General features: G+C 43.7%; 1 protein-coding gene across 1 annotated transcript in view; it reads right to left on the reverse strand.

Moving 5' to 3' along the window:
- OSBPL1A (oxysterol binding protein like 1A) overlaps nucleotides 1–23,971 on the reverse strand; it is a 2,145,795-nt gene that overhangs the window by 1,568,512 nt on the left and 553,312 nt on the right. Inside the window, exon 11 of the mRNA XM_086965647.1 lies at nucleotides 18,140–18,203. Within this exon, the coding sequence (XP_086821773.1) occupies nucleotides 18,140–18,203 (64 nt within the window). The remainder of the gene's footprint in view (nucleotides 1–18,139; nucleotides 18,204–23,971) is intronic.

The following is a 23,971-nucleotide window of genomic DNA, read 5'->3' on the forward strand; positions in this document are numbered from 1 at the left end:
TGTAATGGTATGCGTTGTAATAGTATCTGCGTTGTAGTGTAATGCGTTGTAAAGGTATTCGTTGTAAAAGGTCCTGCGTTGTAAAAAATGCGTGGTAATGGTATGCGTGCTAAAAGTATGCGTGCTAACATCATATATCCCTGGTAACTCCTGTTATATTTCAGCATCATTTTTCCCCAATAAATCTAAGGACCTTCCCTGAACAAATGGGAGCAGAAAGCCTTCACGCTGAAATATCATACACCCCAGACCAATGTGCCCCCAGATATGTTAATAAACCCCCCAGAAGAATATCATCTGAAAAAGGGTATTTACATGAACTCAAGGTACTAAAAGGAAAGTGCAAAGCACTCTAACATAAATGGAGTTTATCCAAGCGAGATGAGGATAGAGGTCTATACAAAACCGAGCTGAGAACCTATAGCAATGCTATCTAAAACACTAAAAAGAGTTACTTCGCAAATCGGATAAATGAGAACAGCAATCCACTGAAAAAGCTCTACAAAATAGTTAAAGAGCTATGTCAGCCATTGAGTCTGTCACAAACCCAGCCTCCATCGATAGATTGTTGTGAGAAAATCAACCAATTCTTTGCTGATAAAATCTCAGATCTACTCCTTCAGAAACCATCCCCCCTTTAAAGTCATCAACTGGGAAACATTGAATCCTCATTCTGAGGCCCATTCCTACCTCAGCAATTTTGTTCCATTACCAGAAAAACAGGTAGCCAAAGCAATGGCTGAAGTCAAGTCAGGGTCCTCGTAAGATTCTTGTCCCCATTTTATTTTCTCTAGGATTATACTGACACTATGTCCTCACGTAACTAGCCTATTTAACAATTCACTGGATACTGCTGTATTCCCAGAGACCTGGAAAAAAGCCACAGTAGTCCCATTACTTAAAAAAAGCAGGCACAGACATTCATAATCCGGCAAACTACTGACCTGTCTCTCAGCTCCCATACCTATCCAAAGTAATGGAGAAGCTGGTGAATAAACAGCTTTCTAATTACTTGAATCCAACGATCTCATGGATCCCTTCCAAACTGCCTTTAGGGCCACAAACCCCATGCAGGCTACCCTCCTGGCAGTCTTGGACAATATCAGATCCCTAAATGACCAGGGCAAGGCAGTCATCCTGATCCTATTGGTGCCCTTCAACACAGTGTTGAGTACCCTACATGAAAAGGGCATACACTCCAAGGCCCTCCAGTGGTTCTGCTCCTTCCTAAGTAACAGAACACAAACAGTTCAAATGGGACCTTTTACTTCCACCCCAAAATCCATTACCTGTGGCGTCCCACAGGGAGCTTCCCTGAGCCCTACCCTTTTAAATGCCTACATGTCGTCTCTGGCTAAAATCAGCAAAAAATGGGGATTTAGTATCTGTTCCTATGCAGATGATACACAACTGCTGATAGACCTTGGAGATACCCGAGGACACCAAGATTAAACTAAACAATTCTCTCTCAGAAATGGCGGGGTGGATGTCAGACCACGGTTTAAAACTAAATGCTGATAAATCAGAGATCCTACTCTTCGGAAGAGCCCAACTAATCTGGGATGCAACCTGGTGGCCCAAATCACTTGGACCTGCTCTCGCACCCAAACATGTCACAAAATACCTGGGCATTTTCATTGACAATGCACTAACCATGCAGAATCAGGTTAGCGCACTATGTGGGAGAAGGTTTGCCCTCTTAAAACTACTAAAAAGACTGTTCCTCTTAATCCTCCTCGAGTACAGAAAAACCATCATACAGGCTTTGCTTATAAGCAAACTGGACAACGGGAATGTGCTCTATGTGGGCATGGCAGACCATCTTTTTTCACGTCTGCAGGGGATCCAGAATGCGGCCGCCAAGCTGGTGTGTAACAAAAGCAGGTACAGCTCAGCCTCTGAATGTCTGAGGGAGCTCCATTGGCTGCCTGTTCGTCAAAGGTCAAAATTCAAGCTCATGGGTCATGTTCATAAGGCATTATACCATCTTGGCCCTAGAGTCCTGCAATATAAAAATTGAATTCCTTGTTCCAACTCGAAACTTAAGGTCGTGCAATCAGGCACGGGCAAAAACGAAATGGATTAGGAGGGCCAGAGCAGGGGGACGCTCTTTCTCTCATCTGGCAGCAACACATCGGAACAAACTCCTGCTGGAAATTAGTCTTACCGATGACTAAAAGTCTTTCAGAAAAAAGCTAAAAACCCACCTGTTCCGTAGGGTTTAATTAAACAACTAGTGCTGTGATATCTTCTTGGATGAATGTTGCGCTTACAAATAAATAAAAGTATCCTTTAAAAATCCTTGCTTCTTAGTGGTTAATCTTTCCTATTGGGCCCTGTCAGTTGTTCACATCCAAAGAGCATTACTTGTAGCCTTCCACTTGTCTCTAATAGCATCTGTTTAGGGACTACTTTTTCCTTTTTCTAACAGCATTTCACACAAGTGTGAGATGTTTTCAGTGGCTCCAAGGTTTGTAAACGGTGTAATTCTTCTTTTTATCTCCACTGTTTGAGGGGGGCGCTTTAATTTACTTACTCTGACTTCAAATTGAGAGGATTACCCTTGTCCCACAATCCCCTCCACATTCGCTTCTTCAGCCGTCCCACCCCCCCCTTTCTTTCAGTGTGTGTTCATTTGTAGTCTTACAATTACGTCTACTGCCTGAAAACGTGTCATCCTTTTTACCATTGCTTACTTAAACCTGCTTGTGTGTCTGCAGCAAGGTCGCCGATCTGGTGCTTGATGTCTGGCTGATATATTGCATTTCGTTAAAAATAAGGCATAGGTGTGAATGCCAAAGGATGAGAGCTGTCGGCGACAGGGAGGGAAACCTGCCTTTTGACAGAGGGGAAGATTATAGCTGCTTTCATCAGGCAGTGCTGCAGGAGAAAAGCTGTAAATTCATCAAAGAGTGGTGCAGGGATGCATCCTTTGCTTCCTGGACCATTTTGTGCCTGGGTTTCTTGCATGTGTTCCAACTACTAAAGAGCGGCACAAGTTATTTTCCAGGGTTCCTGGTCAGCTGTTCTTAGCTTCTCTTTTGAAGCATTCCGATGCTTTCCAGTCAGATTCGCGTCCTGCAATGGGCAATAAATACATCTAAGCTTATTCTCTGCCAAATTACTTACCTTGGGAACTGTGGGAAGGCCACTTATATAGGCTTGAACTTTGCACAGTGTTTTAATGTTGTACATTTGTCGCAACGGTAAAGTTGTTCCCATGGGAAAGCCAACTACCTTTACTAAGTATGCATGGAAAGATTTTTTTGGAGCGGGGGAAAAAAAGACCCACCCATACGTAAATATTGACGGTGGCGCAGTACCGGCTTTTGCTCACTTGCCCCCCTCCAAGTTTAGCAAAAAATTGTAATATAAACACAACATGTAGGGTCTTTCGGACAGCACTTTTAATCCATTGTTTATTTATTTATTTAAGTAGTTTATACAGCGTGCAGCTTCCCCCGGAGGGGTGTCCCTGCGCTAGAAACAGAACCTCAGAGAAGGAGGAGTGGAACAAGCTAATTAAAAGACAGGGATCATAATTTGGAGAACAGCCAGGTTTTTAATTTAGCACGGAAGATGGATTCAGATGGACAGAACCGGAGGTCGAGAGGGAGGCAGTTCCATAGTTTGGCAGTGATTACGCTGAACCCTCTGCCGCCCATTCTAGAACGTCGAAAGCGAGGAGCAGTCAGGAGGCGTAGGTTGTTAGATCTTAGAGATCTGACAGATAGAGAGATAGACACTCGCTTTTTCAGGTAGCTAGGTCCAAGGTCATTGATAGCTCGAAAGGCAAGGGTGAGGATCTTAAATTGGATGCGGCTTGCGATGGGGAGACAGTGGAGCTCTTTGCGATAGGCGGCAACCGACTGACGGTAGGGGATATTTCCTATCAGTCTGGCAGCCGCATTCTGAACGATCTGAAGTCGATCGATCAGATATTGTGGGGCACCGGCATATAAACTGTTGGCGTAGTCTAGGTGAGAGGTGATGAGGGCCTGAGTGACAGTTCGGCGGGCGTCCAAGGGAAGGTAAGGAAGGATCTTCTTAATCATGCGCAGCTTCACGAAGCAGGCAGAGGTGACCTTGTTGACTTGTGCTTTGCACGATAGTGAGTCATCGAACTGATAGCCCAGGTTACGTGCTGATTGGACAGGAGTGGGTGCAGGGTCAAGTGCTGTGGGCCACCACAGATTGGGGGATATAGGTGTTTTCTGGTTAAAAAACAAGACTTTTGTCTTGTCAGCATTCAGTCTTAGCTGATTGTTGGTCATCCAACCACAGATGTTGTTCAGACATTGGCGGAAGTTGGCAAAGGTGGAGTCTGAGTGGTCTCTAAAGGAGAATATCAGCTGAGTGTCATCAGCGTAAGAGACCACTCTGACTCCACAAGACTCCACCACAGAGGCCAAGGGTGCGAGATAGACGTTAAAAAACAGAGGGCTTAGGGCAGAGCCCTGCGGAACACCACACAGCAGCAGCATTAGTCTGTTCAAGTGCCACTGACATTTTGCTTTTGTTGATCACAGTATGGGAGCAATGGGTCTGTTTTCAGCCATTAGCTCCCTTCACTGTGACGGCATTTTATTTGAACACCTGCACTTCTGCCTAAAAAGCAGTCCGCTTTAGTGCCAGGCTCATGAATCAATCTCTGCTTTCATTTGTGATATTATTTCATGCTTTTAAATGTAGTTTTGCAAATGGTCATTTTTTTCTTATGCGTTTTTCTACACGTGCATGTTACCCTTTGAAGGTGGCACTTTTACTTAATACTTTTTCATGTCTGCTATATAAGCCCACCCCACCCCCCCTCAGAGTCCCCCCGCAGCACAAGCCTCGCCCTTAGTCTGCAACAAATTTGTAGCGCCGGCCACCACTGTCATCTTTGTTTTGGGGGATCCTCACACGCTTCTTAGCTAGCCATAAGACTTTCAGTATTGAAGCCAAAGTGTCTGCAGAATATCCTACCTTCCCAGAGACTCTAGGGATCTAAAAAGTGTATTTTTTTATGTTGCGAATTATTCTATAGTGCTAAACTGGGATGGTATGGGAATCATAGCTTGGCTCAAAATTTTTGATCTAAGTAACAAGTTATTTTATCCTGCTGTGTCAGTCATGAAAGTGAAGCCGGTCTGGCGTTTACCAGTCGTAGCTCTGTGCTATCTTACCCTATTTCTAGCCAGCATTGTCCCTATTTTCAATGTTAACTTTTGGACTGGTGAAAGACTTATGTTAAAATCATTAAATTCATTTACGTGGGGACGGTGTGGGTGTGTTCACTGCCAATCGTAAAGACTAGATTCACAGCGTTTGCCTTGGAAAACACAACAAATAAGACAGACCTGTGTGTAAATATATGTGGCGCGGCGCCTACAGGGCAGGTTTGAACCAGAGACAGCAGCTCTGCCAACCCCAGGGAACGTGACTCCATACATATTTTTAAATCGTCTCAGAATGCAAATATGTTTGAATACATATTTATTTTTTAGCACTTCAATCGGATGAAGTAGTTGCTAAGTATGTGAGTTAATGACTTTAATGCCTCTAATAGTCCATCCACCCCCTTTTCTACTTAACCACATGACTGCCTCGCAGTTTATGACCTGTTAGGCACCAGCTGTCAGAAGGCATGTGATATATTTTTTCTGCTTTCTTTTTCACTATGGTTCCAAAAGCATGCTATCCAAAATGGCCAAAAAAAATTGCTAAAGCCAGTGGGTCACAAAGGCACGACCTATTGGCTTTGCCAATGCTTGTTATACCTGATGTCTTCTTTGAAGTAGGAGCAGCCTCTGGAGCTTTCCCAATACAGAGGTGTCTGGAATGTCCTGCCTCCCTGCCCTGGTTCCAGTCCGCCTGAGGGCACAACAGGCTTGTGTGAAGTCCTTTGTGTGCAGGCTTGACCAGTGCCTTTAAAGTACAAGTGTGATAGAGTATGGCTGCGACCCCCCCCCCCCCTCCCTCCCCAAATGAGCCAGGATGGACCATCCTACCTACAGCTAGTCCCCCTTTGTCTCCCTGTTGGGGAGGAATGCACAAAGGCCACCTGCCAACTAATCACAATCATGTGACCCAGGACACAGGCACCTAATGGTTAGGACAAGAAAAGCCATCTTTCTAAAGGTCGTTTAAATAAGAGGAACCAGAAGCTTTTGGACAGGCCCAGCACACTTGCTCCTTTACACAGTATCAGTTCAAATTAGCTTTATTCGAGATGTACTCATAAAAGCATAAAAATAAAAACTCCACATTGTATACAAATATATATATATACAATACCAGTTTGCTATTTATATACATATAGTGATTTACAATAAAAACAAAGTCTAAAGCGATGGAAGAGGTACAAATTCATCTCGAGAGCTGGATACAAAAGGACTATTAAAGCGGATTTTGGTCAAACTTGTTACATGGTCATACTAGGCAGATTTTATTTTTCATAAAAAACACGACAGACAAATAATCACAACTTTGGGTTCTGCCTTAACACCCACGCCCATCCCAAATATTTAGCAACTGCTATAGAGATGAATGGCAAAGTGCTGGTGCGTATAAGTCTTAGCGCTTCGGCACTACTGTTTGGCTCACCCCAATGTGTAAATTACTGGGCACAAACACGCCTTGGAATTACATACAGAGGACAAACAAACAGAAGATGAGCAATAGTTTCCTTTTGATTCCCACAAGCAGGCCAGATGTTACTACTTGCACTAGTCCACCTGCGGGTCAACGAAGCTGAAAGGAAAATGCTACTTACCAGTATGCATCTGTTCTTGGCATGTAGAGCTGCAGAATCGTACACTTAGCAATAGATCGCCACCTGGTGTTGGGCTCGGATGATTGCAGGTTGTTGTCTTCTTGGAAGAAGTCTTTGTAGTCACGAGATAGGTGACTCCTCCCTTGGACAATACTGCGCATGGTCATCGATTCCATCCTCAGATTGTTTTTCGCCATGATGGGAAATGATGGAGTTAGTAGAAGTAAAGAAAAAAAGGATGTCCATGCGTGTGCATCTAAGTAAGATGAGTACTGGAACGGATACAAGTCCCGGGGAGGCAGGAGGGCGTGTACGATTCTGCAGCTCTACATGCCAAGAACAGATGCATACTGGTAAGTAGCATTTTCCATTCGAGGCATATGAGCTGCAGATCGTACACTTAGCAACGATTGTGCAGCAGTGTCTCCCCTTGCGGTGGTCGCTTGTATCCGTTGCAGCATACTGAAATAGTGTTTTAAGGACAGCTTGGCCTACTGCAGCTTGTTGCTTGGCTTGCACATCAACACAATAGTGTTTAGTGAAGGTGTGTATTGTAGACCATGTCGCTGCCTTGCATATATCATCTAGTGGTATGTTTCCTAAGAAAGCCATAGAGGCTCCTAGTTTGCGAGTGGAGTGCGCTCTAGAAGGAACAGTTAGTGTACGTTTAGCTTTTTGATCGCATATTTGAATACACTTTACTATCCATCTGGCAATCCCTCCTTTAGAGATGGGATTGCCTTTGTGTGGGGGAGAGAAAGATACAAATAATTGTTTTGTCTTTCTGAACGATTTAGTCCTGTCTGTGTAGTATAACAGAGCTCTTCTAACATCTAAGGTGTGTAGAGCCCTTTCTGCAACAGAGTCAGGTTTTTGAAAAAACACGGGTAACTCTACTGATTGGTTAAGGTGAAAAGAAGTAATAACTTTTGGTAGGAATTTAGGATTGGGCCTAAGAACCACTTTGTTAGAATGTAACTGAAAAAATGGTTCTTCTATTGTGAATGCTTGTATTTCACTAACTCTTCCGAGAGAGGTGATGGCAACAAGGAAAGCAGTTTTCCATGTTAGGAATTGCAATTCACACTTATGTAAAGGCTCGAAAGGGGGCCCCATAAGTCTTGTAGGACCACATTTAGGTTCCATACTGGAGCAGGCGGAAACCTAGGTGGGATTATTCGTTTTAATCCTTCCATAAATGCTTTAATTGCAGGTACTCTAAAAAGAGATAGATGTTGCCTATTTTGTAAATAGGCTGCAATTGCTGCCAGATGCAGGCGTACGGAAGAATAAGCCAAATTGGACCTTTGTAAGGGTAGAAGGTAACAAATAATATTCTGGATGGAAACATCTAGTGGATCAATATGATTGTTGTTACAATATATTGCAAATCTTTTCCACTTAGCCGCATAACATGCTCTGGTAGTGGGTCTTCTAGCATCTTTAATTACATTCATACAGTCTGGTGGTAGGTTTAAATAACCAAACTCAAAGACTTCAGGAGCCAGATCGCCAAATTCAGTTGGCTTGGCTCTGGGTGTCTTATTTCTCCATGGTTCTGTGTTAACAGGGATGGCGTGAGCTGTAACTTTTGATGTGGAACCAGTGAGAGATCTAGTAGTGTGGTGAACCACGGTTGACGTGCCCATGTGGGAGCCACTAGTATTAGTTTGAGAGACTGTTTGAGCTTGCGTACTACTAGTGGAATGAGTGGGAGAGGCGGAAAAGCGTACGCAAATCTGCCCGACTAGTTCATCCATATCGCATTCCCCTCCGACCGTGGGTGTGGAAACCTGGCGGCGAAGGTTTGGCATTTTGCATTCTCGTGGATGCCCCCACATTTGGAAGAATGGTTGAAGAACTTGTGGGTGTAGCTCCCATTTGTGAATCTGTTGTGACTGACTACTCAACAGATCGGCTATCGGATTGTGAATTCCTGGAAGGTGTTCTACTATCAGGTGTATGTTTTGAGGAATGGCCCATCTCCAAATGTTCTGTGCAAGCTGGGACAGTTGCAGAGAGTGTGTCCCCCCCCTGTATTTGTACATAATACATAGCTGTCATATTGTCCGTCCGGATTAGAACAGCTTTGTTTTTTACTTGTACCTGAAACGTTTTGAGTGCCAGGAAAATTGCTAACAGCTCTAGATGGTTGATATGGAACTGTCTTTGTTGGTTGTTCCATTGGCCTTGTGTGGTATAATGAAAGAGATGGGCTCCCCATCCTGTGAGGGATGCATCTGTCGTGAGCACTATCTGTGGAACAGTATCTAGGAACGGCCGTCCCTTTGTCAAGTTTTTGGTGTTCCACCATTGCAGAGACCGATATGTACGGCTGTCTACCAACACCAGGTCTGTGAGCTGACCTTGAGCCTGATTCCACTGTTGTGCTAGACATTCTTGCAATGGGCGCATTTGCAGTCTGGCGTGAGGAACTATGAAGATGCAAGACGCCATCATGCCAATTAATCTTATGAACACTCTGGCTTGGAGAGAGTGCTGATATTGAAAAAGGGAGACTAAGGTCTGAATGCTCTGTATCCTGGCTTGACTGGGATACGCTAGAGCTGTAGATGTGTCTATGGTAGCTCCTAGATATTGATGAACGTGCAAAGGCTCTAGGTGCGACTTGGTGTAGTTTATTGTAAACCCTAAGTCGTGCAATGTTTGAATTGTTTGTTTTGTGTGTTGTACACACTGGTTGAACGATTTTGCTTTTATGAGCCAATCGTCTAGGTAAGGGAAGACATGTATCTGTTGTCTTCTGAGATGTGCTGCTATACAGCTAAGCACTTTGTAAACACTCGTGGTGCTGTTGTGACCCCGAATGGAAGGACTTTGAACTGATAGTGCTGTCCTTGTAGGACAAACCTTAGATACTTCCTGTGCGCAGGATGTATAGGAATGTGAAAGTAGGCGTTCTTTAGGTCTAGTGTTGAAAGAAAGTCCCCCTGTTGTAATAGTGGGAGTACTTGTTGTAAAGTGATCATGTGAAAATGATCCGATTGTATGTAATGGTTGAGGGGCCTGAGATCGAGAATTGGTCTTAATGTCCCGTCCTTTTTGGGAATTAGGAAGTACAGGGAGTAAACTCCTGTTCACCTTTCCTCTAAAGGAACTAATTGAAAAGCATCTTTTTGTAGAAGTGCTAGAACTTCTTGTTGAAGCAGAGTAGTGTGTTCTGTGGACATTGGACGCTGCCTGGGTGGAATGTTTGGGGGGGGGGGGGTTGCCGTGAGTTCTAGGCAGTAGCCATGTTGGATAATCTGTCTTACCCACCTGTCTGTTGTAATGGAATTCCAGACAGGTAGGAACTGTGATAATCTGCCCCCCACAGGAGTGGAATGCTGTAGGGGAGGCAGAGGGAAGTCACTGTTTGGGAGTGGAAGAGGAGCGGTTGTTGTTATTACCTCTACCTCTTCCCTTATTATTGTTGCCTCTGTATCCTCCTCTAAAATAGCATTTGTTAGTGGAGGTCTGTGTGTGTGTGTCTTAAAAGATGATGTTGTATCTGTGCCGGTCTGCTTGGAGCCTCCTCGATAAAAGGAGCGGCGAAAAGAACTTCTAGTCTACGTGGATTGTAATGCACCCATAGACTTAGATGTGTCCGTGTCTTTCTTCATCTTTTCTAGTGTGTTGTCTACTTCCGGCCCGAAACTGGTTTTGATTGAAGGGCTGGTTTAAGATGGTAGTCTGTACTTCTTGTTTAAAGCCTGAAATGCGTAACCACGCATGTCGTCTCAGTATGACACTAGTATTGACTGCTCTGGATGCTGTGTCAGCTACATCTAGTGCACATTTAATTGAGGCATTGGATATTAATTTGCCTTCTTGTAGGAGCTCTGCTGCCTGATCCTTATATTGATCTTGGAGGTGCTCCATTAGCGATTGCAGTCCATTGAGAAGGCTCCAAGTGACACGACCAAGCTTACCGCTGGCGCGTTTTATCGAAAACGGGGGGATTGTTCTCCGTCCCATTGTTGAAACATTGCCTGGATTAAAACGGAACGACGAGTTCCTTCACGGGTCACGACTGCAACAATTTTTTACCTTGTACCGGCCGGCACCAACTGCGTGCAAGCTTACTATCGTGGCTATCTTGGCTAGGAATAATTAGGCTTTATTCAGTCCTGTTGATGATCCCTGTAACTTTTTAATGGGATCAAAACGCCGTTGACAATTACTACACCATGTACTGTGTTGTGTATTAATTACTATAATTCCAGTAATGGTGTGAATGGAAATTCTGTTATTGTTATATTCACAGAATACAATAGCTCTTGCCTAAGAATCTCGCTCTACTTTCTGTCCACTCTGCTAACTATGACAATTTGTAAATGTTTGGGTACCGGCTTGTGCCCGTCTCTAAGAAATTGTTGAAGGTATTCTTTCTGAAAACTTGTGTTGAAAATTAAATATCCGACCTCTGCCCGGCTGGGCAAGTCAATATACAATATAGTTTCCATTGTGTCTATATTTAACCCTTTTTGAAATTCCTCCATGCATAGGACCATTGTTGTTCTCAATAATATGTTCCCCGAGGTCCTGTGCTGACTCGATTGGGTGCCCTTGTTGCATTTCACCATTAATTTTTCTAGCTGATCGTAGTGAGCCCTGTTATAACGTGAGAGTAAGGCTCGTGTGTTTGCTATGCGCCATATATTTGTGGCCTGCGCAGCAATCCGCTTCCCTGACGCATCAATGATTTTAGATTCTTTGTCAGGCGGGGGCGTATCACCAGAGGTTTGGGAATTGGCTCTTTTACGTGCATTAGACACTACCCAAGAGTCTAGTGCCAGATGTCCCTTAATATAGACTGGGTCGGATGGTGCTGGTCTATACTTTTTCTCTATTCTGGGGTTTAACACCCTACATTGTACCAGGTCTTTAAACATGTCTAGAGCATGTTTAATGACTCCTTTGATCATAGGTAGTATTTGTGTAGCCCTTTGTGACTGCTCAAAAGTGTCTAGTAAAAAATCCTCTTCAATGGCATCAGAGCGCATTTAGACTCCATGGTAAAGGGCAGGTCTATTTAAAAGATGATTAAACCCAATACTATCTTCTGGAGGGGAAGGTTTTGTTGGGTAGTACTGAGGATCAGGAATGTCTGGCACGTTACGTGGTGGAAAATTGTACATGTCGTCATCCTTAGGATATTCTGGATTGACATCCTCATCTAAAGGGTATGCATGTGGCTATGGTACGTCAATCCCCCCACCTAGATCATACTCCTCGTCAGTGTGGTGTGATGATGCAGGAGATTGAACAGGAGAAGTTATAGGTTCAATATAAGGAGGGATAGGAGAGGAAGAAGGTGAAGGAGAGTAAGGGTGCATTGGAGAAGATGCACAATCCTTCTTCTTGGCAGGAACCACAGGTGGAAGTGGTGTCTCTGCTGGTCTTTTCTTGTTAGGAAACGCTTCCACATGTCCAGTCTTTGGATTAATATAGGCCTTTTTCTGTTTAGGATCTGGTCTAAACAGTTCTTCCTCATGTACAATCTTTTTGGGCGTCGATTTCTTCGGTGCCGGTAGAGGTTGTTTAGTGTTTTTTGCTTTAGGAGGAGTTACCAAGTCCTGTGGCAAAATCTTCGGTGCCGAAGGTGGTTTTGGCTTGGTAGGCTTGTCAGAGGGTTTTAGGCGTGTCTGTATCAGGCCTTGGAGTCTTCGGTACCGATTTAGGCGTGGAGACAGGTTTTGTTGGGCCTGCGGCGCCGGAATCTGTCTTTCCATCCTTATTTTTGAGACCGGATGGTTTCGGAGTCGAAGTTTTCAAGTCCGGTACAGTTTTTGGCTTCGAAGGATGTTTCGGTGCCAATGGAGGAGGTGGAATTGGCACATGTGGCTTTTTCGGTGCCGAAGCATCAGAAGGCATCAGAAGGAACCGAAAAAAGAAGAGAATAATATCTACTGGAGTGACCTTGGGGATAGCCTGCCGGTATAATGGGAGGCATGGCGCTTTCGGTTAACGCACTTCATTTTTTATTCACAGAAATGGAATAGTATCTATGAAAGATATCTGATTGTTGGTATTACTATTAAATATCGGTGAGATTAAACTGACGGCAGGGACTTCTTGAATTTGTTGTGGTAAGTAGAAGAATACTTTTCCGTACAAAGGAGAGGGGAAAGAAAAAGAAGAACGCATGAAGTTGACATTTTAATCTTGTCATTAAATAGATTGAGAAGTGGACCAGACAGAGGTGGTATACTAGTTCTTGGGTCGCCTGCTGAATACTTGTCAAGAAGATATTGTTCTCTTCAGCTAGAAAACATACTATTGATAAAGGTGAGCCAGTGATTAGAAGTATCATGTTGGAGAAGGGGTGGGATGTCATGAGGCACTTTTCATTTTTTAATAATTGTACATTAAATCATTGAGATTGGGTGACATTCAACCTTGAAACATATATTATGTATATTTTTTAAAATCTAGAGATGATTGTTTAACTGTATACTGTATTGTTTCTCCCCATGTGTCATCATGAATATTTTTGAATAATTAGGAATACCATGTAATTGACGTGTAGATTGTTCATTAGGCAGAAGGCAATTTGTTGTACCTTATGGATTATAGGAGTGGTATATTCCCAAAGGATTATAACATGTTCATTGATTACAGTTATCTTGACAATTATGTCTTATTTGAAATTATTTAATGTTATGAAGGACCTAGAATGTACAGAATTTTTTTGTCAGTGAATGGTGATCGTTTATTTGTTTTTTCCTTGTTTACAGCCCTGATGATGTCCCAGGAGGGGACGAAACGCGTCGGCTGTTGACTGTGTATTTAACATATATTGAGCGGACTGCCAGAAATACAAGGGTTGAAATAAAAAGAATAACCAGTATACAACGTTCGCCTGAAAGATTGTTTTTTGGATTTTATATATAAATGTGATATTGTGTATTTCAACACAGAACTATGTACTAATACGCTCCTCCCTAACCTTGATTCATGTAACCAGTATAGAGGTTCAGGACGTTGCCTCTTAAGGAAGTTGAGCGGGATTTGTAAATTCTATTGAGGGTGTATAAGAGGTCTTGAATGATTGCTCTCCGGTGCACCTAGTAGGAGACCCTTCACCGTCGAAATCGTAGATTATTTGTGCTTTCCTACCCAGATCATATCGAAGTGGCTTTAATGGGGTCTGGGGAAGACCGATAATGCTGCGAAAAAAATTATTTTCTGAGAGAGTTAATGGCATCAATTTCTCAAACCCCCATAGTTCTGCGCCGTAAAGCGCAGAACGGAGAGCTTTGGCTTCATAAACTTGGAGTACAGACTTTATCGGTTTTGTTAAAGATTTTTTATGCTCCAAGTTTAAAGCTCCCGCATGTTGCCGGTGTTTTAGGGCAGCTATATCTATGTGTTGGCCCCATTTATTATCTTTTGCTACATGAATCCCCAATCCCCAAATAAGTAAAAGCCTTGACCATTTCCAGAGGCTGACCATTCATAAAAAACTTTTCCAGGGCCGCTATAACCTGGGATTCCCCCCCCCCCGGGACCACCTCACGTACACGTTATAAATATCCAAACAACCCAAGAGGCCCAAATCTAATCTAATGAGCTGAATATCATTACTCTTGGTGAATAACTCCTTGATAGTGATTGATAATTTTTGGCGAACGCAGATGGTTAGACCACCCATCGGGTGCCCTTTGGCCCCTTTCATTGCGAGAACAAAAACATTTAAATAGCCCTGGCAAAAGTGTGGTTCGCATAACCAGGTCTCTTGGAAGACACAGACATCAAAATCATTGATGAATGTGAGCCATTCCGGCGATTGTACTCTAGAACCCAGACCTGCTACATTCCATGAGATTAACATACCACACCCCCAAAGCTACGACCCGTGGATGATGCAATATTTCCTTCACTTGACAGATTTATACTGGGCTGCCTCTTCAGTCCTGGATTGAGACATTTGTTTGGGTGAATTATAATTGAGGTCTCCCCCATGATATTACTGGGGATACTCTCACTGTTGTGTTGATCCTTGACACTATAGCTACTTCTACATCTTTTACCAGTTATAAGGGTGACAATTTCTCCCCTAGTATGGTCGCCCACTGTGTCACTAAGGGATCTTGCAGCCAAGTCCTGAGGGAGTCAGTCAATATTCTCCAACCCAGATCCGCCAGACCAGCCCCACTTGCTTTGCCTAGGGACCAAGGGAACCTGGAGTAAGGGGCAAATCTTCCTTAGCTGGATGCGTGAATGTGCTGGCGGACTAGTTCTGAATTAAAGGGCAAACAAATTTTCAGCCAATAACTCTGTCCGTAACATTAGCTCAATGGAATCATATTGCTCAGAGGGAAAAATTAGCCTTCTTGCCTTGGTAATATCCTCCCTGATTACCCAGTGACATCCTCTGACATGCAGCAACCAATGAATCGCTTTGTTAGTTAAAGAATCAGCACTCTCGTTATTATTATTTCGCCCCAGAGCTATCTTAGGGTCATTGGTCATATACATTTTATTTGAACTGTGTGCTCCGCTCATGTACAGACTCCCCCTTCTAGTATGTAATTTTTTTTTTTAGTGCCATCCTGTCTAACACTCCCCCTAGTGTCAGCAGGCAAATGTTCCCAATCTGATATCGACTCCTGGTACATTGGCCTATTAATTGGTGTTGATGGTGGCTTATTTTGAACTTTCAGCAATGCCAAGGACCTACTTTCCCTGTCTACTTCGGTGGGCATGGAGATGGTTTTACGCCCACCGGACCCTACCTTTTCCGTAGCCTTATGATTTTCTAATTGAGATTTCAGAGGGAAGGAATTAATATTAGTTGTACTAATGTTTGACAAAATGCGTGACTTCTCCCCCCCCCCCCCCCCCCCCCCCCCCATCCAATGTAGGTCCAACCATAGCAGTTAAGTTTATAATCAAAAGTTTCATGGACTCATCTCTTAAAAGTGCAACTAAATTCATCAGGTCACTAATATCTTGTGAGTCACTTCTATTCTCATTGCTGTGGGGATTTAAAACATGGCTTGATAAAGAGTTTAGAACTGGGGCAACTCCTGATCTAATGGTTTGTGATATTTGTGGAACAAGAATCTCCTTGTGTATGTTCGCCAGAACAGAGAATCTATTAGTACACGGTATTAATAAATCAGACACAGATGAATGGCTACTATTTTCTAGAATAGACTTATCAGTGTCCTTGTGATCAGTGATCTTTCTCACTGGGGTTAAAGACCCCCTTTCATCCAAATTGCTTCCATTTAACCCTTTTTGTTTTGGGCGGAACATAGCAGGGATAGCTGGAGATACATTATCCTCAGATTCTACTCCTGAACCACCTTTGCTCTGCTGGACAGTAGGCCCACCCATATGTACACTATTTCCAGTAGTCAAAATCTGCTCACATTCTTCAAAAAGGCAATCAATACGGTCAAGGATACAATTAGAAGAGGCATGTCTAGTCATCTTTTTAGCTTTCTTCCCCTTTCTCTGTTTGGAGGGGTTAGCGGTCTCAGGCCACCCCTCTCCCCCTTCCATTGACTTGCTTTTTCCCATATCAGTACACCTCACTTACTGGCACTAAAGGGCTTCGTGGAATAACAATTAACACAATTAGTCCTCAAGTAGTCAGTGGAGAGTGCCAAAGATGCATTCAACTGGGGAAAGAAATAGCTTAAACAAGCAGACAGTACCTTCCTCAGATTTCTTGGTCAGTCCACACTTCGTTTGGAAGCACCTGGAGCTAAAATATAGAACATTTTAGGGGTTGGGCCTGCCCGGCTCTTTCTGGCGCTGACCAGCCCGCCCTTGGCCCGGGCTTTGGGCACACCCGCGCCGCGGGAGGGCCGCACCGGCTTTAAATGCTTCTTGCACACTCCGCTGACGCGTTGCATGCGCGCCTCCCACAGCCCCCTGGGAGTTGTAGGCACCGGGGGGGCTGCTGATACAGTTAGTCGGTGGCCGTTCCCCTCACGGCGGTACTGGCAATAATGAGCGTTGCAGATTTGAAGCAGGCGGCAGTTAGGGAATAATCGCCCGTTCCCCTCACGGCAGGCTTTCAGGATTTAGCGCGACAGTATCTGAAATATAGGAGTGTGCAGTTCCTAGAAAGGGTTAAGGTACTACTGAGATAACAGGTCAGTGGAATATACTCCAATAGGAGCAAGTGCCCTCACACATCTCGAAAGGTATCATGCTTCATCATCTGGGCATGCTCCTCATCGAGCTGGCACTACAATGCTCAACAGGCACCCCTTAAGGAGCTCTTTGCCGGAGATATTTTTTATTTTGCTGATGGATGAATTGTGTGTATGTGGGGTATGACATGTATGTAGTGTGGTGAAAAAGACTTAGAATAGGTGTAGGGATGATTGGTTTGAGTAAACTTTATTTGTGTAGCTCACTGCCCTAATTAAAACATATAGTGGTGCTCGCATGGGATTCAATGGTCCTAGGGAGCAGACGTGTTTAGGTTCTAAAGAGTGCGGTCAACATGTTTCTTGCCTACTGTAGCCCAAAGGGTCTTTTGGCAATTCATCAGGCCCGGAGAAAAAGCAACCTACACTACTGCGCAACTGATTTGTTCAAGTATATTTGAATTTCTCGTAAGTAGTCACAACATGTGACACAAAGCATGAATCTACCTTGATATTCCAACTGACCTGAAACACAAAAGACAAACAGTGCATGTGATACAAGTAACACATGCACGGTTTGTCCCATTGGAGCATATTCCACTGACTTGTTATCTCACTAGTACCTTAACCCCTTCTAGGAACTTTCTAAAAGTGGCATTTTCAGAATTGTGATTTAAAATCCAACTTTACCATCACAGAGGGTTTTAAATTACAATTCTCCAGACACTAAACATGCCATTCCTACCGGCATTTAACCAAAAGCTATCACTTATTTAATGTAATAAGGTTACCCAATGTTATCCTATAGGAGAGGTAGGCCTTGCAATAGTGGTAAACAAATTTAAGAGTTTTTCACTACCAAGACATGTAAAACTTAAAAACCTGTGTCCAACTTTTTAAATACACTCCACCCTGCCCTAAGGCTGTTTGGGGCTTACAGCAGAGTGGACTTATATGTATTAAAAAAAAGAAAGTGCTGGCCTGACAAAAGGTTCATTTTGCCAGGTTGAAATTGCAGTTTAAAACTGCACATACAGGCTGCACTTGCATACCTGAGAAATTTTTAAAGTGCTACTTAAGTGAATGGCACAATAAGTGCTGCAGATCTAATAGTAGCATTTAATTAACAGGCCCTGGGTACATGTAATTCCCTGCCAGACCTAATGCATGCTACAAAGAAAGAGAAACAGTTGTTTTTCAAAATAAGTTAAAGATTAATATTTTCATATGTACTAATTGCAAAGTAGAAGTAAGAGATGATGCTTACCTTGCAAACCGCTTGAGTAAGATGCTTGCAGCCTTGACGTTTATCATGTCTCACTGCATCAGACCTACAACAAATTTTCCAATGCATTTGTTAATTATAAAGGAAGAGGTCAATCATATGTGATAAAATATTCCAAATCTCAAGTCAAAGAGAAGATTTATGATCACATAGAAAAATAAGGTTGATGGGCAAGATCATTTATCAAAGACACAAAACTCTGATGTGACTATCAAGAGACTTTTAATGCCCAGTAGAGAATGCTTTGTTGCTTTCATGGTTAGAGCCGTTCCATCAATATATACTACATTCACAAAGGCATTTTGGATATCCTAAAGTAGCATTTAGGCTTTAATCTTTTACATATTCTTGTGAATTGGCCACAAACATGAAATGTAAATAAAATATTGTGACTAGTAAGGGCATATTCATATGTAATAAGTATAAATAGAAAGGACTGTGCACTCTTTGCACTACTACTAGAGACAGGATCTAGCCGCAAATTCCTTATCTGACAATGCACTCCAGGCGCCAGCCTGGATCCAGACATTTTCTCAACAGTACCTCCGCGTGGCGGTAGAGGGTGTTGAGCGACTCCACAGCAACGTCGTCGCTGGAATGTGAGGTCAACGGAATCTATATAAGCCCTCCACCGACGCGCTGACATCAGTTTCTTTATCACCATTTCCATTTCAACAACGCTTAGCCACTTAGAGAAGCAGTCTCAGGAAACAGTGTGCCAAAAATTATACAATTGTGCATCAACAAGTACAGATCGAAAGAACCACAGTAGAACGAAAAGAGGGGATCTAGGAGATCACAGGGCCCATAGTTTGGGAAGCGGGAGGATGGTTGAGTTGATGAGGAATCTGTGGCTAGATCCGGTCTCTACCAGATAAGGCGTTACCAAAGGTAAGTAACTTGCCCATCTGATAGAGATTTCTTATCTTGGAATTAGATGCCCAAGCAATACAATCCCTGGAGGGAGGGGCTGTTAACCGACCTCATCAAAGATCCCCAAAGATGAGAAGCCAGTCCAAAAGACAGAAGGAACCAGCCTATTCCAAAAAAGATAGGAGAAGCTAGTTGTTCACCAAAGGGCTTATCTCCAAGAAGGACTATGGAAAGCCCATAAGGAGTAGAAAGAAACAAAACCGAGACACATGGTATAGAACCAGCAAAGGAGGCAGCCTCAAAAGGGGATGCAACCCATGATCGGGGGACAAAATGGACCAAGGACAATAGTGCAAAGAGTCCAGGCTCAAAACCAATGGAAGGAGCATACACAGCGAGCTTAGCTGCAGCACACACATACAACGAATAAGAGCGCCCACTGATCATCAAGGAAAGTAGCCTGAGAAGTCTATTTCGGAAAAAGTGGGCCACCAAAGATAATAAAGAAAAGAAAAGAGAGAGCAATGAATGCTGAAGGGCATCGCTAGAAAAACAGGAACGGTAAAAAGAAACCGCTCTTACACTAAGAACTTGATAGATATGCAAGCCATCCTCCGAAATAATGAAACAGAGATGCTCATTGAAGAGAAGGAAGGAAATGGACAAGGGCAACCAAGAAGATTGAACCAGGACACCAAGAAGATATAGGAAAAATGCAGTGACATACACCGCATAGAAGGCCAAATGACCGTATGTGTGAACAAACACATACACCAATCCATTGAAGAGATAGGCATATACATGCAGAGACATGCACAAATAAAAGTATACAAGGATTAATTTGCATATTAAAAACATAGAAATTCCCATAGACACACAAGTTATTCAGGGTAAGCAAAAGTATATCCACTCATCCGAAGGTGACCCAGGTCCTCTGCCAGTGAGCAGGAAGAGAAGTGAAGGAGCACTGCAAGAACAGGTGTAACCAATGAAGGACAGAGAGAATAATTTGTACTGTCGTAAAGAAGAGGTTACAATAGTAACTGAAGTGAAAACAGAAAAAAGCTGGGAAACCGGAACACAATACCACAGGAAAACAAATGAGGATGGATGCCGGCAGGCAGATGCAGGAGAAGCAAAGAATAAAAAGCATGTGAAAAGTCCACAATTAAAAAAAAAAAAAGACGACGATGACCGCCAGGGTACAATGAAACAATGGCGGAAACTCAGGGCAATAGATAGCCGATTATGACAATCACACATTGTCCAATGTTTGAAAGCAAAAGAGAAACAAGTAAGAAACATGACCCACACTTCATGGAAACATGAGAAAAGATCAGAAATGCCCCAAGAAAAAGCAAAGAAATACCCCAAGCAAAAAAGGTGGGTGAAACGTAACCTCTCCCATTAAAATAGGGACACATCTAAGGCGGGAGTGGAGGGAGAAAAGATACAGGAAAGAAAGGAAAACCCAGTCTCTTGTGAAATAATGATATCAGGCAAGGATCCAAACAATCAAGGGGACTGCTGTCCCAGGTGAAGAGGACCAAAATGAACAGGCACAGCAGCTACCCACGGGTGTGATGGCAGATATGTATAAAACAGGTACAAGAATAACAGACTGCTTGAGACCAGTATTATCAGGAGCACGATAATGCTGATTTGAGGGACACCGGCCTGAACCAATAGGAACACAACATGAGAAATCCATGTGTTCCAGAGAGTAAAACAAAGCAAAGAGAAGAGCCACACTGAAAAGGGTCAAAGAGGGAAAGAAAGCAAATCAGGCCAAAAAGGTGGTCTGCCTGGAGTACAAGCATAGCCCATGGACATAAGGGCAGAGAAAAGAAGGAGGCAAACTCCCTATAAGGGGTACTAAGTGCATAAGAGGCTCACAAAAGGGCCTTCAAGGCACACAAAATAAGGTCCCCCAAAAGGGGGGAACAAGGCTATTAGTGCAACCACACAACATAAACAGAATACCTGCCACATAATAATTACTCGGGTAGGAAACTTTAAGAGCCAAAAGAAGCCATAGAACAGACTCCCAGGAGACCGCAAAGTAAGATAGTTTCTAAATGACTGGAAACTAAAACTGTCACAGACAGCATAAATGAGACAAAAAGTACCTGCAGGAAGCAGAAACACCACACTGGTTGCATCTCTATAGGGGAGATAAGAACACCGTCCTATGAAGGCGAATAAAGTCAAAACAAAGGAAAACAACTGTCTCCGATGACCTTAGTACAACAACAGAGTTAAGACTCCGCACCACCATGACTACCCTTAACCGGCATAAAGCGAGTTGGGGTACGCACAAAAAAGGGAGGTGCCATCAAACGGTGCGTCAAATAAAGCAGTTTGCACAGCCTCCGAAAACCTGGAAGTATGCAACCATGCGCGCTGACGTAGAGGAAATGGAAGCAGATGCTAATTGTGGCAGCTTGCTGTCCATCTTCTACTAGGGGAGCAAGCGCATTCTGGGCTTCCTCCAGAAGGGAGGACAAGAGGCATTCCACAGAGTGCCACAAAGTGTGGGAGAAGAGGACAAGCACACAAGAAGAGTTTAGAGAGTGCAGAGAAGCGCTACAAGAGAAAATAAGTCTACCACAAACATCTACTTTCCTGGCCTCCCTTTCCAATATTTTGCATGGCTAAAGCGGCCTGAACCACACAGCTTTTAGTAGAAGGATGTCTAAGTAGACAGGAGGGACCATCCGGGGCAGGGCGATGCCTGTGAGAAATAGAGCGATCCACAGGGAACCCTGTTTCAGGATTAGTCCAAGCACCCAACAGGATATCGAAAAGACAGTCACTATAAGGAAGTACAGGCTCAACATTAGACTGGGCAGGGTGTAGAACACCAATTAAGGGGTCAGTTGACAATTCAACCAAAGGAAGGTGCTAATCCAGGGCAACCAAAACTTGATTGAGCATGTCCGCCAGTGCAGAACTCACCTCCATAGCCAGACCAGAGACCGGAGGGTGGTAAAGATTTTAAGCTACTGGCGTCAGCCAAGTCAAGTAACCAGCTAAATTGTATGGGGGGGGGTAATCATGTCTAGAATTAGAGAGGGACACACCACAACGTCTGTAGTACTTCCACAGCCATGGTCCTCAGAAAGAAAACCCAGAGGGGGAAAATCTGGGACAGTAGGCGTTATAAGCACCACATCCAACACCGTGACCTAAGCAGGTAGACGGTGAGAAGGCTCCGCCTAGACGTTGGAAGGAGCGTTCGCGGCACCACTATGGGAGCCAGCAGATCAGAAGCAGGAGTCGAAGGTGGGAGCCGCGATGGGCTGTGCACCGGCACCACTGAGGTGTCAGACAAAAGAGGCCGACCTGAAGCCGAGGGAGAACCTGCAGACAGAGTCACAGGTACGACCTCATGCACTTCTTTGGGGACCTTGGAGAATCCAGAGGGAGGTGATGACCCAAAAACAGCAAGAAGAGATGCTTAATAGTCTCATCTGGGTCAAAGACACCCCGGCCCCAGAATAGGTGGCAAGATGTGGGCAGACTCACACCTCGGCCCTTCAACAGAAGGGTGGGGATCAGTGGTAGGGGACGAAGTCGTGAAGCGCCACGACTTTGACTGCCGAGTATTCTCTCTAGAAGTCAAAGGTGAATGACGCCTGCCGGAACCGCTCCTAGAACAGACGTGCGGTCAGTACCTAGAACGCATAAAGGACCGAAGACGATGAGAAGAATGGGACACCCGCACCTCCAGAAGCTGCATGCAGCATTCTCGGTGCACTTTGTCAGAGCTGTTGACAAGAGATGCACTCGGAATTGTGGTGGTCACCCAGACATCACATGCAAACCAAATGAGGATCCGTGCCAGACATTTTGTCGTCCTACAAGGCTTGAACCCAGAGGACATTGAAGAAGAGGGAGAAAGGCACACTGCACTGTCGATGAAAAAACATCAAGAAGGCCGAAAACAGACAGAGGAACTAAAGTCCGGATCCGCACGGAAAAGAAGGACCTGACGTCAGCCCGTCGGAAAGGGCTTATATGGACTCCGTAGATGTCACAGTCCAGAGAAGACTTTACTGCAGAGTTGCTAGACGCCCTCTACCAACATACAGAGGTCCTGCTGAGAAAATTTCTGAATCGAGTCTGGTGCCTAGGGAGGATTCTAAGATAAGGAATCTGCAGCTAGATGTCTATCATTGAGAGTTTTGAGGCTGATTCACAAAGGCAAGTAAAGAATACATAAAAGAATACTCCTGGTTACTACTTTCTGTACTCTTAAAACAGTTTTGTGAATCAGCCCCTTTCTGGCAAAGGCCCTCTTCTTGCAAGAAACCACCATGTAACTGAGGAGTCCTTGTTTTTGGCCTCCAATTACCAACATGTGCCAAACCTTACAAACAAAATAATTCTATCAAACAAAATCATTTTTGGTACATTTTGTACTTACTATTGGAAATGAGACCAAGTTATTGTAGAGGTGAGGGGACGAACAGACTAATGTGTAATTTTCCATTCAATGTACCGCATTGGAAAAAAACAGAATGAAAGTTCACAAAATTAAGCAGCCTGATGGTGCTTTATTTCATGAGGTCTTTTTGCTAGTTTGATGATCTGACATTTTTTTTTTTTTTTTTAAAGAAGCTGTTGAATATACTTTGACACTTTTTTTTCTCCAATTCACACACCTTTCTAGAAGAATACCTTTAAAGTTGCACCAGTCAGTTGTTCTAGGGTTACTCCACAAAATGTCCAGGGTTACTCCAGGAAATGTCAAGTGGCTTTTTCACTATCCAAGACTATATCTCCCAACTTGATACTTTTGTGTGAACAGTACATTTATAGTGAATCTTGTGGAGGGCATGGCCTTTGACCCTACCAGTGAGATTTTAGATACCTTGGACATTTCTTGCTTTACACCACTATACCCCAAGAAGAAAACCGGTATTGAGAAGCTTCTGG

This window comes from Lissotriton vulgaris, chromosome 4_1, assembly GCF_964263255.1.
Source record: "Lissotriton vulgaris chromosome 4_1, aLisVul1.2, whole genome shotgun sequence".
NCBI lineage: Eukaryota > Metazoa > Chordata > Amphibia > Caudata > Salamandridae > Lissotriton > Lissotriton vulgaris.